The 16,700-nt window shown below is 41.1% G+C and overlaps 1 protein-coding gene across 5 annotated transcripts in view; it reads left to right on the top strand.

Moving 5' to 3' along the window:
• syt7a (synaptotagmin VIIa) overlaps positions 1 to 5,903 on the top strand; it is a 325,957-nt gene extending 320,054 nt beyond the window's left edge. For all 5 annotated transcript variants that reach the window (XM_034176363.1, XM_034176362.1, XM_034176361.1 and 2 more), the window contains 4 exons: positions 337 to 506; positions 921 to 1,035; positions 5,178 to 5,377; positions 5,479 to 5,903. In XM_034176363.1, the coding sequence (XP_034032254.1) occupies positions 337 to 506; positions 921 to 1,035; positions 5,178 to 5,377; positions 5,479 to 5,583 (590 nt within the window). In that variant the 3' untranslated portion in view covers positions 5,584 to 5,903. The remainder of the gene's footprint in view (positions 1 to 336; positions 507 to 920; positions 1,036 to 5,177; positions 5,378 to 5,478) is intronic.
• The last annotated feature ends 10,797 nt before the right edge of the window (positions 5,904 to 16,700 follow it).

A 16,700-nucleotide genomic window follows, 5' to 3' on the forward strand; every position in this document is an offset into this window, starting at 1 on the left:
AGCCATTAGGTAAAAAATATCCCAGCAAAGTTTAGTCAATGTGAGTGACTGGATTGAAAATTGCGGATAATGATACAAATATTACTTGTCTCTTTGTTATCAGCAACATTGTTTAAAGCACCTATGATCTTCACTTGGATCCACCATTAGCCAGTTCTGTTCCTGCATGCATTAAATCTCCAGTGATTAAACTTATCCTTAAGGAACCCAACTTACATCGGGTTCTATGTTTGGATGTGTGTGGATGGTTCCATGGTGTAGTGGATGTGCATGCTCCCAGATTTTTCTTGAATTGCCTCCCTAATTCTTATAGTCAAAACTCTGTTTCTGGTGCAGGCTTCCCTTATGAGAAGGTGAGGGAGCGCACCCTTTACCTTCAGGTGTTGGACTATGACCGATTCAGCAGGAACGACCCCATTGGAGAGGTGTCAATCCCTCTTAACAAGGTGGAGCTGGGCCAGATAAAGACCTTCTGGAAGGAGCTCAAGCCCTGCAGTGATGGCAGTGTAAGACAGCAGAAGCCAGTTCCTTCAGGCAGAAAGTCCAAATGACAAAATGGAATTCAGTATTTTCACTCTAATTATATTCTTAACAAAGCAACAGCAATGGAATGTGGATGCAACACGCATGTGAGCAGCAAGGCCAGATTAGACAGCCTGGTCTCTCGACCATCTGTGTAAAGAGTTATGTGATGTAAGGTTTTGCAGCAAAACTAATGAGTCATCTGGAGGTTGATATTTTCTCATGAAATGTGATATGAGTGTATAAGAGTCATAGTTTCTTTTGTGTGTGTGTGTGTGTGTGTGTGTGTGTGTGTGTGTGTGTGTGTGTGTGTGTGTGTGTGTGTGTGTGTGTGTGTGTGTGTGTGTGTGTGTGTGTGTGTGTGTGTGTGTGTGTGTGTGTGCGTGCAAATTCTGCAGGGGAGACGAGGAGACCTGCTGGTGTCTCTCTGCTATAATCCTACTGCTAACACCATCACTGTGAACATCATCAAGGCGCGCAATCTCAAAGCCATGGATATTGGGGGCACCTCAGGTAGAGATTCTGCTCTATTTGTTTAGTATTTTAACCATTGATCATCATGCTGTGACACTGATGGCACGATGGCTTCACATATAGTGTTAAAATTAGTGCAGCGGATAAGAGAATGTTTAGAGGGGAATCCTGCAAATGGTGATAAAAGCATCAAATTCAGCAGAAATACTCCTCAGGCAATCCTCTTTTGAAAAAACCGATTGGCCACTTGAATTTTCAATCGGTGTTCAGGTAGGGGTCAATTGAAGAATTACACAGAGGTCACAATTAAAAGATGCTCCAATCATTTTGAAAAATATTCCACATTATTTGCCTGATCATAAAGATTCCAAAAAGGTATAGTTTGGACTATTTGTGACTGAATTCTATGGAATTATGGGATAAAAACAGCAAGAATGGTGACAAAGGTCAGTGTCATTTTGTACAGGGGTCAAAAGTTAAAGTTGCTCCAATATTGGTAAAAAGTGATGCAAATTACTAGTTGAGTTAACACAGTTTTAAAAAGGAATAGTTTGGACCATGTATCATCCTTCCTTATCACATTACGGGGTAACATATGTCACATGTAGTAGAATCAATAGACGTAGACCTTGTTTGACCTTTACTTTGGAGACCAAGCATTCAACACTGTCAACACTATTCCATGTATTAATCCTATTAGCTCAACCAATAATTTGCATCACTTTTTACCAATATTGGAGCAACTTTTGACCCCTGTACAAAATGACACTGACATTTGTCACCATTCTTGCTGTTTTTATCCCGTAACTCCATAGAATTCAGTCACAGATAGTCCAAACTATACCTTTTTTAGAATCTTTATGATCAGGCAAATAATGTGGAATATTTTTCAATATGATTGGAGCATCTTTTAATTTTGACCACTGTGTAATTCTTCAATTGACCCCTACCTGACCGCCGAGTGAAAAGTCAAGTGGCCAATCGGATTTTCAAAAGAGGATTGTCTAAGGATTATTTCTGCCGAATTTGATGCTTTTATCACCATTTGTATGATTGTTTCACTTATCCGCTGCACTAAATGTTTACTGACCTGTCTGTGGTGTGGAAGGTTGCTGTCTTGTTCACAGGGTGGGTCAAACTGCAGAATGCCACAGGAGAAAGGTGACATTACATCAGCAAAACCTTCATTCCTTCTCTCCGTATATCTACAGTAATAGGATCTCCAGCTTTCCAGCTAAATGTGTGCCAGCTCGCTCACTGTTTGGTTGCAGCCAAGTCTGTTGTCTTTTTTTAATTATTGCTTCATGGTAAGGGTGGATCAATTAACCAAAATTAATAAAACATTGATTTTAAAACAATAAATATGACTACACTGATACAGGGACCCCTGAATCTTTCTAAATGTACTATGAACCAGTCAGTGGCTTGAATTTAATGTAATGAATCACTTGAGTGAAGGTTGTTTCGCTGCTACTTCTGCATCTTCAAATTCTCGTAAAAGTGTAAAAGTCAGCATGAGGCTCTTGTGAGACTAGTCATAGAAATGTTAACGTTACCTGAGAGCTAATAACATAATCATCACGTTCAATACTGGTAGGCGGTATAACATACAAAATTATCCCCATATGAACTTTACATTCAGTTCACAGCTTGTTAATATGGTCATACCGGTTCACAAGGGGAAAGTTATGCTATGCTAACAACACCTGAGGGTGGCAAGGTGGATTAGTGGTTAGCACTGTTGCCTAGCAGCAAGAAAGTCCTGGGATCGCTTCCCACCTGGTTCTTTCCATGGGGAGTTTGCGTGGGTTCCCTCCAGGTGCTATGGCTTCCTCCCATTTCCAAAGACATGCAACTTAGGTGAATTGGAAACTTTAAACCAACTGTGGTTATATGAATGAGTTTGTCTGTCTGTATGTGGCCCTGCGATAGGCTGCCATCCTGTCCAGGGTCTATGACTGCTGGAATAAACTCCAGCTCCCCCACGACCGTTAACTGGCATAAGCAGGTATAGAAAATAAATGAATAACAGCTAGCTGCTTCTTCTGGGCTTCGGTATGTGTGCCAGTATGCTGCAGCACTGTAGTAAAAACCTGGAGAAGGTCCTTGTTTTTTCATGAAATATATATTTCAAAGTAATGCTACTTTTGGCTTATTTTAATTTATTATGGAAAATGAATGCTTACATTAAACAAAGAATTGTATTAATTTCATTGTATCGATGCAGCACGGCAACTTAGTGGTTAGCACTGTTACCTCACAGCAAGAAGGTCATAGCTTTGCTTCCCACCTGTGTGGAGTTTGCATGTTCTCCCTGTGTTTGTGTGGGTTGCCTCGCTATGCTCCGGCTTCCTCCCACATCCAAGAACATGTAGGTTAGGGGAAATGGAAACTTTAAATTGTCTGTAGGCATGTGTGTGGGTGTGAAGGTGTTTGTCTGTATGTGGCCCTGTGATAGACTGCCATCCTGTCCAGGGTGTACCCCGTCTCACGCCCTGTGACTGCTGGGATAGGCTCCAGCAGCAACACATTTCAAAAAGGCTGGGACAGTGGTATGTTTACCACTGTGTTACATCACCTTTCCTTCTAACAACACTCAGTAAGTGTTTGGGAACTGAGAATACTAATTGTATAAGCTTTGTAGGTGAAATTCTTTCCCATTCTTGCTTGATGTACGACTTTAGTTGTTCAACAGTCCGGGGTCTCCGTTGTTGTATTTTGTGCTTCATAATGTGTCACACATTTTCGATGGGTGACAGGTCTGGACTGCAGGCAGGTCAGTCAAGTACCTTTTACTACGAAGCCACGCTGTTGTAACACGTGCAAAATGTGGCTTGGCATTGTCTTGCTGAAATAAGAAGAGACGTCCCTGAAAAAGACGTTGCTTGGATGGCAGCATGTGTTGCTCCAAAACCTGGATGTACCTTTCAGCATTGATGGTGCCATCACAGATTTGTGAGTTGCCCATGCCATGGGCACTGACGCACCCCCATACCATCACAGATGCTGGCTTTTGAACTTTGTGCTGGTAACAATCTGGATGGTCTTTTTCCTCTTTTGTCCAGAGGACACGACGTCCATGATTTCCAGAAACAATTTGAAATGTGGACTCATCAGACCACAGCACACTTTTCCACTTTGCGTCTGTCCATTTCAAATGAGCTCAGGCCCAGAGAAGGCGGCGGCATTTCTGGATGTTGTTAATGTATGGTTTTCACTTTGCATGGTAGAGTTTTAACTTGCACTTGTAGATGTAGCGACGAACTGTGTTAACTGACAATGGTTTTCTGAAGTGTTCCTGAGCCCACGCGGTAAGATTCTTTACACAGTGATATCGGTTTTTAATGCAGTTCCGCCTGAGGGATCGAAGGTCACGGGCATTCAGTGTTGGTTTTTGGCCTTGCCGCTTATGTGTAGAAAGTTTTCCACATTCTCTGATTATATTATGGACTGTAGATGTTCCTTGCAATTGAACATTGAGAAACATTGTTCTTAAACTGTTGGACTATTTTTTTCACACAGTTGTTCACAAAGTGGTGATCCTCACCCCATCTTTGCTTGTGAAAGGCTGAGCCTTTTGGGGATGCTCCTTTTATACCCAATCATGACACTCACCTGTTTCCAATTAACCTGTTCATGTGTGGAATGTTCCAAACAGGTGTTCTTTGAGCATTCCTTAACTTTCCCAGTCTTTTCTTGGCCCTGTCCCAGCTTTTTTGAAACATGTTGCAGGCATCCATTTCAAAATGAGCAAATATTTGCACAAAAACAAAAAAGTCTATCAGTTTGAACATTAGATATCTTGTCTTTGTGGTGTATTCAATTGAACATAGGTTGAAGAGGATTTGCAAATCATTGTATTCTGTTTTTGTTTATTTCACACAACGTCCTAACTTCATTGGAATTGAGGTTGTACTACCTGGACACTATAATAATGCTGTAATATTGGCATTACAAATTCCAAACCTTATTTCCATAAATGCTTTCTCATTTGTATGTTTCATAGCCCATGAAAGAGTTTGACCTTGAGTTCAAATTCAGTGCCTTCTCCCCTGACGCCTTTTCTGACTTTTAACATTTAAGAGGCTAATTGCAAACCTGACCTTAAAACTCATCTTGCATTTGCGTCTTCAGCCCAGCTGTCTTGTCAACTTTGTATTCGCTCTGTGCTTGTCCTGCAGATCCCTATGTGAAGGTGTGGCTGATGCACAAGGACAAGCGTGTTGAGAAGAAAAAGACAGTAGTGATGAAACGCTGTTTGAACCCCATCTTCAATGAGTCCTTCCCCTTTGACGTGCCCGCCCATGTGCTGAGGGAGACCACCATCATCATCACTGTCATGGACAAGGACAGGCTCAGCCGCAATGACGTTATTGGCAAGGTAATGCTTGACAGTGATTTGCCCTTGGTTTCACCGTGTAGGTTTTTTTTTAGACATTGTCATGCCTTCTTGTTTTCTTTGATATCTCTTTCCTGTCAAAGATCTACCTATCATGGAAGAGTGGACCTGCAGAGGTGAAGCACTGGAAAGACATGCTCGCTCGGCCGCGTACTAACGTGGCTCAGTGGCACGCTCTCAAAGCCTGATGGCACCACCCACCTTCCTCCTCGACCCCTTCCAGTCTCCTCTTCCCCTCTCTGCCCAATCCTGTCCTTATGCACAAGACTGACTTGCTGCCAGGCTGCGAAACACGGGTACAATTAGCCATCTGCTCTCTTAAACCTTTAAAGTCTTTTCTCTTCTTTCAAAACTCTCTTAACTGTTCTCCAACTCTTCTCTCTTGTTCTGCTCCTCCTCATACAGCTGTGTTTTAATTTTTGACTTGTGCCACCTTGCCAATCATCCCCTTGTTTCTGACTGTCTGTTTGTATGTCTGTCCTTATGCACTTAGCCTGTGGAGGTCTGATATTCTCTTTTGTTATTAACCCCGCGTCTTTGACTTGGAACTGCATTGCAGCTCCTGACCTACAACAAGGTGCCAGTCCCATGGGATCACAGAGAGTCTTAAACATGGCTTAATGATTAAATCTCATATAGTCCAATGAGTACTCCAAGTAGACCAATTATATAGTATGTGCTGCTGTGTCTATATATATATATATATATATATATATATATATATATATATATTAGGCACATAGATTATATTATTATTATTATTGTTATTATTATTATTATATCCATTGCCTTTGTGTTGTTGCTTCTCAGACGTCCATCCACACTGTCTCCTCATTTGTTGGCGTGTTCCAGTCATGTCTGGATTGTACTATATCCTGTCCCCCGTTTCAGCTTCCGCTCTTTGTCCCGAACATTATTCTAATGTTCAGCTGATGCTGAAAGTAATCAACACACGATTTGTGACAACATTCCTAAGACCAGCTGAACTCAAGGTGGAAATGTTAATACTGCTGTCTCTCTTTCTCTCTCTTACTGCTCTCTTTTTTCTCTGTAGTCTTCTTTCTTACTCTTTCCTTGTTGTCCCATCTTCCTCTGGCACAATATTAGTGGATTCTCCTTTCTGGACCTGACCTGTTGTCGTCTGTGTGCTGTGGGTGCCGTGCTGTAGTTCCAACAATCATAGAGATTTAAAAAAAAACTGAACTTTTCCAGCCTGGAAAGCAGGACTCACATGAACTTGCGACATGGATCGCTCCTGATATTCCCAGACAAGAAAGCCTTGATACACGGAGAGAGAAAAAAGAAGATGAAAACAAAAATCTGTCACGATGCAATGATGTCATTTTTCACAGCATCACCAACTGAGGTGCACAATTTTACAAATCTTCCAAAGTTAAGAAGAAAACAGAAGCATGTGTAGTTGTACACATGCATTTGGTTGTGCGTATGCACTCTTGTGTCTTTATTGATGCTATAATTTCTTGTGCTCCCCTGTGCTCTTGTTTTTGTTGTGCTGATGGAGGTCAACTCATTTGGCACCTTCACCCGTTTTGATAATGTGGTGTGGGTTTCCTGTGCATCTATCTTTGTGAGCAACAGTTTGAGTTTTTAACCTTCAAACTGAGGACGTTTTAGTTCCTCCTCATTTTGTCCAATACATTCCAAATGGGGTTTTTCTACTAAGAGGTAGATTTAAGGAAGGAATTTTGACGTCGGATTACACTCTGAAAATGAATTGGTCAAATCAGCCAGTATAATGGTGGAAGTTAACCAGTCCTCTGCCTTGATATGTGTCCAATCAAGTTCTTGTTCAAAACAGCCAATCCAGATTGTTAACACACAACACAATGGGCCTCATGTATCAATGTTGCGCACTTGTGGCGTAAATTCACGGCGTAAACTTGAAATACACCAAAGTCGCCATGACATGTATCAAGCAGTGCGCACCTGCCCATTTCTGGGTACGCCTGACGTGATCTTGATAAATGCAGGGGGTGGAAACGATCGTAATTATAATAAATACGCCCATAAATATTCAGACTCCGCTTCAGACACACCCTCATTTTACGACATGGAAGACGGGAAGACGGCAAAGAAAAAGAACTCCACCAATCACGACGCGTGCCAGTAGAGCGTCAAAAGCAGCTGTCGTATCAATTGTTTTGTAGTATATAATCAGTAAAGTGTTACAGTGGTCCCTCATTAATCGCTGGAGTTACGTTCTAAAAAATAGCCCGTAATACGTGAAACCGCGACGTAGTCAGCGTTATTTTTTACAATTATTATAGACGTTTCAAAGCTGTAAAACCCCTCACTACACAGTTTATACACTTTCTCAATCAGGCATGAACATTTTCTCACTTTTCTCTCGTGTGTAAACACTCTCAAAGTTCAAACCTTAGTAGGAAAATAATACCAAACTGTTTTCAGGCCCAAACATTTGTTTGAGAAATAAAAATAGAAAGTTTTTCTATAAATAATTATGATGGCATTTAGAACGAACAAATTAATTTTAACGATCAACGAACGACGTTGGACACATAAGAAATTATTAATAGTGACTGACCAGTATGTCACAGATCGGACCTCTGCGTCCTGGCGCTGCGCCTTTTTTGCACTCACACCTGGCTGCTGCAGGTGTGTGTTTCCGTGTGACAAACACAGTTATGAGTAGTTGTTGGCGCTCGTTTCTCTTCTGGGCAGCAAGATTCTTATAAACAGACACGCAGAACACTGTAAAAAAAAAAAAAAGGCATGCAAAATTGGACTCTGAGGCCACGACAGGTGAACGGCGTTATAGCGAGGGACCACTGTATTCTCTTTTCACATGTCAATAATTCTTGACGTGGATATTTGCTCGCTCAATTAATAAGACACGCCTAATCTGTCAGATTTCTTTATTTGTTAAATGTATTTCTGTATTTATTTTATTGTGACAACCGAATGGAGACGACAAAACCTGGTTGCAGCACGGGCGAATTAAGGGAATGACGAAACTACAGTTGTTATTATCAATTTCATAGTCTAAAACGATCACACCACATGAAGTTAAGCTCAGCGCTGCTCTGGCTCCAGGCTCGAAGTCTGGAGAAAAAGGCGTGCAGCGCTGTCTTTGCAGTCATTGCTGTGACCACGGATCGTGCTCCATAACAATCCCGCAAAGGTGCGATTTGTATTGATTATTATGTAGTATAATCAGGAAAGTGTTATTTATGTAACATATGCATTGATTTGTATAATGGCACTGTTTATCATGTTGATCATCTTCATTTTTATGTGGATTCCAGCGCTGGTTCATTTTGGTGTATAATTTACGCCACCTCTCGACCTGGTGTATATTTTCAGTGCAGCGTACGCCAACGACCACATTGATAAATGCCAAGTAGCGCAACTGTTTTGGTGTACACCCCATATACGCTCAAATATCGCCGTACGCAACGTTGATACATGAGGCCCAATATGTGTATTTTTCAATTTCAAGACTCAAAAGCATCCTTATCTTTGGCCTACTCAAAGTCAAAGATACTGTGTACTTTATTGTTTCCCCAAAACCAGAAAAAACCCCATTACACTGTTACTGTAACCAATGGATGGGTAATGGGGAAGACCAACGGACTGGTCACAGGCTGATCAGTGTAAAACAACCAATACTCAAACAACCAATAATATTAGAAGACCGCTTAACAATCTGTTTTTAAAGTGTATCACAGAGCCAATGACCAAACTATTCAGTCTGAGGGAATGGGCCTCCAGGTCTATATAGGGCTGGGAGGGCCACTTAAACACTATTTTGCAACATTTTACTGTTATGTGTCGGACGCAGCTCGGAGAACCGACCAGCGTTTGAAGGACCCAGTATGAAATAAGCAGAGCACGGTACAAAGGCTAACTGAATTTAATACATAACAGTGATACAAAAAATACAAAAGAAAGTGCGGTCTGGCGTGGTGCGCTCCCAGCAGCGCCAACGGTCCGGAGCCAGAAGCTGTTCGGACCCAAGGACCCCGCCGACACCCCCCAGGTGGCCGCAACAAACCGAGTCTGTGAAAGAAGGAACCATTATGTGAGTCCACACTCTACACACAGAGAGAACACTTAAAGGTGTACAAACAGCAAACACTTCCTGGCTTGATTACTAATCAGCTTCCCAACCTGCAGGCATGGAACATCCAGTTCACAAAACTCCACTGCAGTGGAAGCCGATACATGACTAACATACAGCTCAATATAAAAAGGTGTGAGGGACACCACATTTACTGACTGTATAAATGTTAGTCACAAAATCTAACGTACCTCAGGAAGTGTGCTGACGAGCGTGAGACCTCACCCCCTCCTCTTTCACAGACCGTGCATCAAACCCTGGACGTTCTCTGCATCCACTGATGATGAGATGGCTCCCGAGACGACGATCTCACCCGTCTGGTCACAAGGTTGAGTCTCTGGCAAATACACACTGTATACTCCAGTCTTAAATGCCACCATGTTCCAATCCATATAGATGCACTTCAGCTGTGAGTCCTGACGAGCCGCAGGTGATCAGGGTGAGGTCCTGATAACCTCAGCAACACAGCCACTCAGTCCCAAATGCAAGCCACCTGGAAGGAAACACAAAAGACAGAAACAAAAAGGCAGCCAGGCCCCCCAGCCATACAACATTTTACAAAATTAAATGTTTGCTCTTACCACATATGACTGGTGTAAAACTGGAAATTTTTTCAGTAAATTCTAAGTAATGCTGTTTTTAACTCAAGGCATTAACACATGTTTTTGTCACACTTGTTCCTAACCTTCTTAGACACACACACTTCACATTTCATGTTGCACAAATGCACATTGTTGAATGTAAAATCACACTCATGCTCACCAAAACCAAAGTGGTTAAAAAAGAAAAAGGAAGTCAAGTTTTCAGACTGTTGTCAAGATAATAAATAATCAAAAAAGAATGTCCATGCATACCTCTACTGATTTGCTGGCCTGCATGAATATTGAGATGTAAGAACATTACTCCCCATGTCCAACACTGATAAAATGTTAGAACCATTAGTAAGCATCACTGTATTGACTTGGTGGGATGAGTAAGGGTTGTCTAATGGTGTGGAGAAAATTTTCAATGCGAGGAAGCTCGTTACAGACCTACCTTAAAAACAACAACAATCAATCAACAATCAATAAATATGACACCAAATGATGAAAAATCAACATAAAAACAGTTTAGAAGTTATAAATTTGTTTTGTGCGCCTGTTCCAGCCCTCCGACTGATGGTTTGAGACCTCTGTTTTAAGGATCGCATCAGAATTGGATGTAGGATAACGGTGTACAGCATGTAAATTTGATGGCTGCACGGTGCGTTATGCCAATGAGAGTCCTCACAAAGATAGATCAACATGAGAGTGTGCGTGCGTGTGTGTCTGTGTGTGTTCACAGGAGCATAATAATTCAGACTTGGTAAATATCTTCTCTCTTCTCTTTCTCATCTTGCGCTCTGATTGCTCGTCTTACTGCCATTGTTCCCCATCCTCCTTTACTGCCCTGCCTTCTAAATGGGGGCACGGGGAAGATCTATCTGCACTTTTAAAAAAAATGTAATAGTAATAACAATGCCGAAGAAAGCTTCGATGATGACTATTGTTCTGATGAAAATTAAGGGAGGAGTATCTGAGAGGGTGAGGAATATTTGTGGTGAAGCTGCGTTTGCTTTGTAGTGCGGGAGAATGGAAAGAGCAGAGAGGATGGTTGCAGGGCTCTCATTCTCCTCTTTGTCTTAGTCTGTCTTTCCTTCACACACATCTAAGTGTGTGCATATGTTTGACAGCAGGCAAAATCCTAACTGCAGTTTGATGTCAGACCAGGATGGGCTTGCATGGGGGCAATCGGTGCAGAGCTGCATAGCTGAGGAGCTTTCAGCTAAAGTGTATTTGTGCCCATAGCAAGAAACAGAGATGATGGCTTTGGTGTCACTACTGAATGAAAAATAATATAGCCAGTGATGGTTATTACAGCTCATCCCTCCATCATCAGTCAAATCTGGATCTCTGGACCCAAATACATTTTGCAAACACTCAGGCATTTTACACACCAGTCCTTCAATTATTATAAAGACATACTGGTTTATTGATGGGGAAAAAAGCCTGTAAAGAACAAATAGAAGGGCACTCATCAGAGTTTATTCATTCATCAAAATGTCCCTTCCTGTGAATTTCCACTCCTTTTTGCAGATTCAGCTCATGTTTGATTGTTTCTTTTCGAGGTTAGACCCAGCCAGTTTTTTTAAGCACGCTTCAGCTGCAAAACACCCTCTGTAAGAATAAGGGCATGCTCATACTAGGTGTTCTGTTTCGTGCCCAAGCACTTTTGACCTACAAAGTCCGATTTGTGTGATGAGTGTGAGTGCTTCGCATTGCGCCTGGGTCCACTTGCAGAGGTGATCTCAGTCGTGGTTCAGTGGACCTCAGGTATGCTTGTAGTGGGATCATTAACTATGCCTAATAGATCTTGAACATCACTGAAGTAACTATCACATTTAACAGTTACGACTAATATTATTGCTACTTAGCAGGGGTGGTGGCCAAGTGGTTAGTGCACAGAAGGATCCCGGTTCAAACCCCACGCCAGCCCATTTTTCCATGTATTGTGGAGTTGTGTCAGAAAGGGCATCTGGGGTAGAACTTATGCCAATTCAACATGCAGATCTGCTGTGGCAACCCGAGTGAAAACAAGGGGGCAGCTGAGGGGGCTTACTTTTTTTAATTATTATTACTACTTAAATAATACAGTCTGCCCACCTGCATGTGCTGCCGCAGGTTTGGACCTGGGTGCCGCTGTGCATTGGATAACCCCTTGACTTGGCTGCAGCAGATGGAGGGTTATTTTAGAGGTGTGGAGATGGACTGGCAGTCTGCCTGGATAGATGCCATCCAAGACCAAAGGTGGTTCTGTGTTGTTGTGTATGCTGTGATGTATGGCACCAGTACATACACTGACTTGATTTGACTTGACAATACAGTCTTTAATTCATTCAAGAGCATTTGGGTTAAGATGGGTCTGGCTGCTCACCATATGAATTCATGTGAATCATTGTCAGCAAAATTGCAACGGACACTGTAGTAGGTTAATGTAAGTAGCTAACTAGCTTTCACTTTGTTGGTTCCACAGGTTCTGAGTTACAACCCGGTCACGTGGCACTAACGAAGGACAACGAACGCAAAACAAAACAAGAAATCTGGACTTACGTTGACTTTTGGAGGCATCGTTTAACCATCGTCTAGCTTCGTTTCTGTAGCTGGCACTTCGTCAGAATTTTAAAACTGTTGAAAAATGTGAACTAGTCCTGATGACATCCTCAGATTAATCCGTATTCCATTTTGCTTTCTGTCTTGTCAGTTTCTTATCATTTACATAGTTTCCATGATGTTAGTGTTCCGTTTGACTGTTGCCCAACTTTGTCCAACTTCCCAAGTCCGACATCTTGCACAAATGTTGACCATATCCGAACAGATCAATAGCTAAAGCTCCGACGATCTAAACGAAACATCCTCGTATCGCTGATGACTCGTCCATGTTTGGGACTAAAAGCTATGTTGTTATATAAAAACAATAGTGGTAAGATTGATTTATCAACTACTGTAACTATTTATGCACGTTCCAGCCGTTTGTGGCTGGCCTGCGTGTGCACACACGTTATTGCTGTGAAGACAAACAACATCTCTCACCTGCTGTGAAGACAATCAAATCCCACCCCCTGTAGGTGCTGCAGACATGAGGACAAGGCTGGCTGCGCTCGGTCTCATACACACTTTCGGTCACGTCATCGTGAATGTTTCATTTTGATTTCATTTAAAGCGTCGAGGTTGACATTCGCTTGGTTTTTCTTTTGTTTTGTTTTGTTCCTTTTTGCACTTTTGATTCACAGGCTTTTCGGTGATGGGAAAGGTGCAGGATCATTCGTCCACCTTTTCTCGACAATTTGTGACTTTGTGACTTGTTATCCTTCATTCATCTATCACTGTGTGCCGTGTGACCGGGCCCTTAGATTGTTTGAAGTGTCTACAGATGATAGATAGATAGATCTTTATTGTCATTGCAGGTTATACCACGAGGTTTGCTGAGGCAATCCAGTTTGCAGTGTTAAAAACTAAGATAAATAATATAATATAACACATATACTCAAACCCACAATGAAGGCTAACCTTAAATACTCTGTGCCATTTTCCTTAAGTAAACCGAGAATTAGTCAGCTAATATTTGCCTTACCTAACATTTGCAGATTAAGTAAGGGACCCTCCCCGCCACCACCGCCACCACCACCAATTTGTCACTGTATAATTTGCAGTAAATATCAATGTGTTGGCTCCACCCTTTGTGCTGCAAATAGTGATGGAATGTACTTCAGCAACGACCAAATATTTTCACCAAGTCTTGACTTACTACAAATATAGCCTGTTTTGCAATTTTTCAAATATATATTGTTAAACTCAATCCTCCACCTGTTTTTGCAGACTCCCCCTAAAATGTATAACTTTAATTTAAAGGTATGGCACAGCCATCTCACCAAGCTGAATGAAAATGAGTGTAGCAGTTTTTGCACAGTTCTGCCAAAACAAACAAACCAACAGGCACAAAGGAAAACTCTTTAGTGGAAGCAAATAATGCCAAATTCTACTTCCACATAACACTGAAATATTTTTCATAAACTTTGGTTCATTATTTATTGGTATTTTTTATTTTATTTTTATGTTTTAGTTCCAGTAAAAGTCAGCCAGACAAACAGGGACAGAACAACTGCCATGGTAGAAGTACAAACAAAGACATTTGCCGTGTTTATATCTTGAGATAAAGTAAGAACGTCCGCGTATCACAGATGGCGGGTTTTGATATTAGATGCTGGTGTGTATTCCGTGACTCCAAGATAATGCACAAGAAGATTAGACGCTATCGCTTCCTTATGCTGCTCATTTTGTTTGGAGCTGTCGTGCTTTTGGGACACAATTAATATAGTCAACATCACTGCTGTCAAGCAGACATCCACTCTTTGTTTTAGTCTACTCTCCACTATAATTCACCTTTACATTTATACATTAATTTCAATATACAGTATTAAGGAAGCTTTTTGTTTTTCCTTGTTTTTGCTGGAGCAGTTCTGTTTCAGAAGGATTCATCTTTCAAATATGCTTCATTTTTAAACTGACTTTGGTTGAATCAATGATTAAATATCTATGCAAATATCATTCCAAGCCCCAATCTCTCATGCTGAAAAATGAAGCCAACACAGAAGTGCCAAAACTTGTAGTTCCATGAATGACCAATTGAGTCTGGTTCCAGCATTACAACGGAATGTTTAATCTGTTGCAAGAACATGGTTACAGCCAGATTAAAAAAAATGGTTTGGTCTCAAAAGCTAGTTACCCTGTTCATGACAACTGTATTGGGGTAAGTCTGCATGTAACATCAGTTTACAATATGTTAAGCCATAAAGTTATGAATAATTAGGGGCGTCGCCACTTTGAGTGACAGATATTGTGCTAACGGGTTCAGGCAGCCACACGCTACCATAGGTAGCTGGCAGGTGGCTGCTAGCTCCTGTGGACTTAACCGTGTTTGTCATTTCTGAGCATTTTATTACAAATATCTGAGATAATATGTTTAGCTGTGTGCTCAATTATACTAATTGGCCATTTAAAAGGTCTGTGCTCCAGTATTTCCTTTGAGGGAAATTTTTGTGTTATTTAATTTGTATTTTGTACTAACTAGCAGAAATGCATAGCTTGGTGGCATTAGCTCCAAGGTTACTGAGGCAATATTCTTGTCATAATTTTTAAAACCTGCACTCAAGCTACCGGTTATGAACATCTACCCAGTCTACAAAAAAATACACATTAATCAAACAGCCGACCCAACATTAACCCATTGACTTTCGTTTGTTTGGTCAGTACAAGATGGTGGGCGTGTACCGGCTACTCTAATTTGACCACTTTTTTTTCAGTAACGAGTAATCTAACGCGTTAATCTTTCCAAATCAGTAATCAGAATAAAGTTACTTCTCCGAGTCACTGTGCGTTACTATTACTTTTTTTTTATTGTGGGTCGATCGCAGCTTTAAATCTGGCCATTGACTATGGGGCGGTCGCCGTGCGGCTACTGCCCACTTCACCCATTTTCAGTGAGTAACTGCACACAGCCGTATCTGCTGTGCAGCAGCTCCAAGCTGAAAAACAGTTGTCTCCCAAAGAGCAGTGACGCTCAGACCTATGGTTTTACAAAGACATTTTCATGCTTTTGTTTTCTTTAAAATTCTGTGCCGCTTTGTGAGTGTCCTCATTATAAACAGCTGATCTGCAATGCGCAAACACTAATGCTTTTTTCTCCACTCAAATGCACAAAATTTCTTTCTGAGGATGACATGATGTAAAAAACGCTGATAAAACTTTCTTACCTGTCAATCTGGTCGTGTTTTCTGCATAAATAAATGTTAACCATTCTTCTGCTCAAACAGCAAACCAGTGACTAATAATGACTGTAATAATAATAATTTCAGCAACTAAAATGTTTAGAAAGAATTTAAATGTTAGAAAAATGTTAGAAAGAATTTAATAGTTACATTTATAAACAATGTAGATTAGAAATTGTGCGTTTTACTGTTATGGTGCTGTCAATAGTTAAGTATGAGGTCAAGAAAGACTTTATTTTTTATAAAACAAGTATTTATGTTCTTTGAAGGCAAGAAAGGGTGACTAAAGTGAGTATTGGCAAAACGATTGATCATTTTCATGTTGAGGTGACGGGGGGGGGGGGGTGTTGTTGTCGGCAGCTGCTGAAAGTAACTAATAAAGTAACTTGCAATCTAACTTACTTTTAAAATTGAGTAATCAGTAAGTTACTTTTTCAAGGACTAGTCAGTAATCAGTAATTTGATTACTTTTTCAAAGTAACTGTGGCAACACGGATCTTTACCCACTTTTGGGTTAGCTGGAATTTATGTGGAATCAGAAACGACCAAGATAGTGACATCTAGAGTCTCTTCATTTGAGCTTCAATCCCACTCTTCAAAAAACATTTAGGTTACATCCATCTGTTTAGGTTATGTTTGTGATCTAACACAAACTCAAACAGTATATGATTGCATCTGATTTTAATTCTGGGTGCAATAATTTGAAGATGTCCATGCACTTGCACACCCGCCCTGACTGGAGACTTATGTAATTGCTGCCTACTCTGGAGTCAATCCACTTTTATTGTCACTGTATGACATTCTGGACAGTACACACTGTACTCTGTGGGCTATGTGCTGAAGTGTTCTGGGCAGTATGC

The sequence above is a fragment of the Thalassophryne amazonica genome, chromosome 8, assembly GCF_902500255.1.
Source record: "Thalassophryne amazonica chromosome 8, fThaAma1.1, whole genome shotgun sequence".
Taxonomy (NCBI): domain Eukaryota; kingdom Metazoa; phylum Chordata; class Actinopteri; order Batrachoidiformes; family Batrachoididae; genus Thalassophryne; species Thalassophryne amazonica.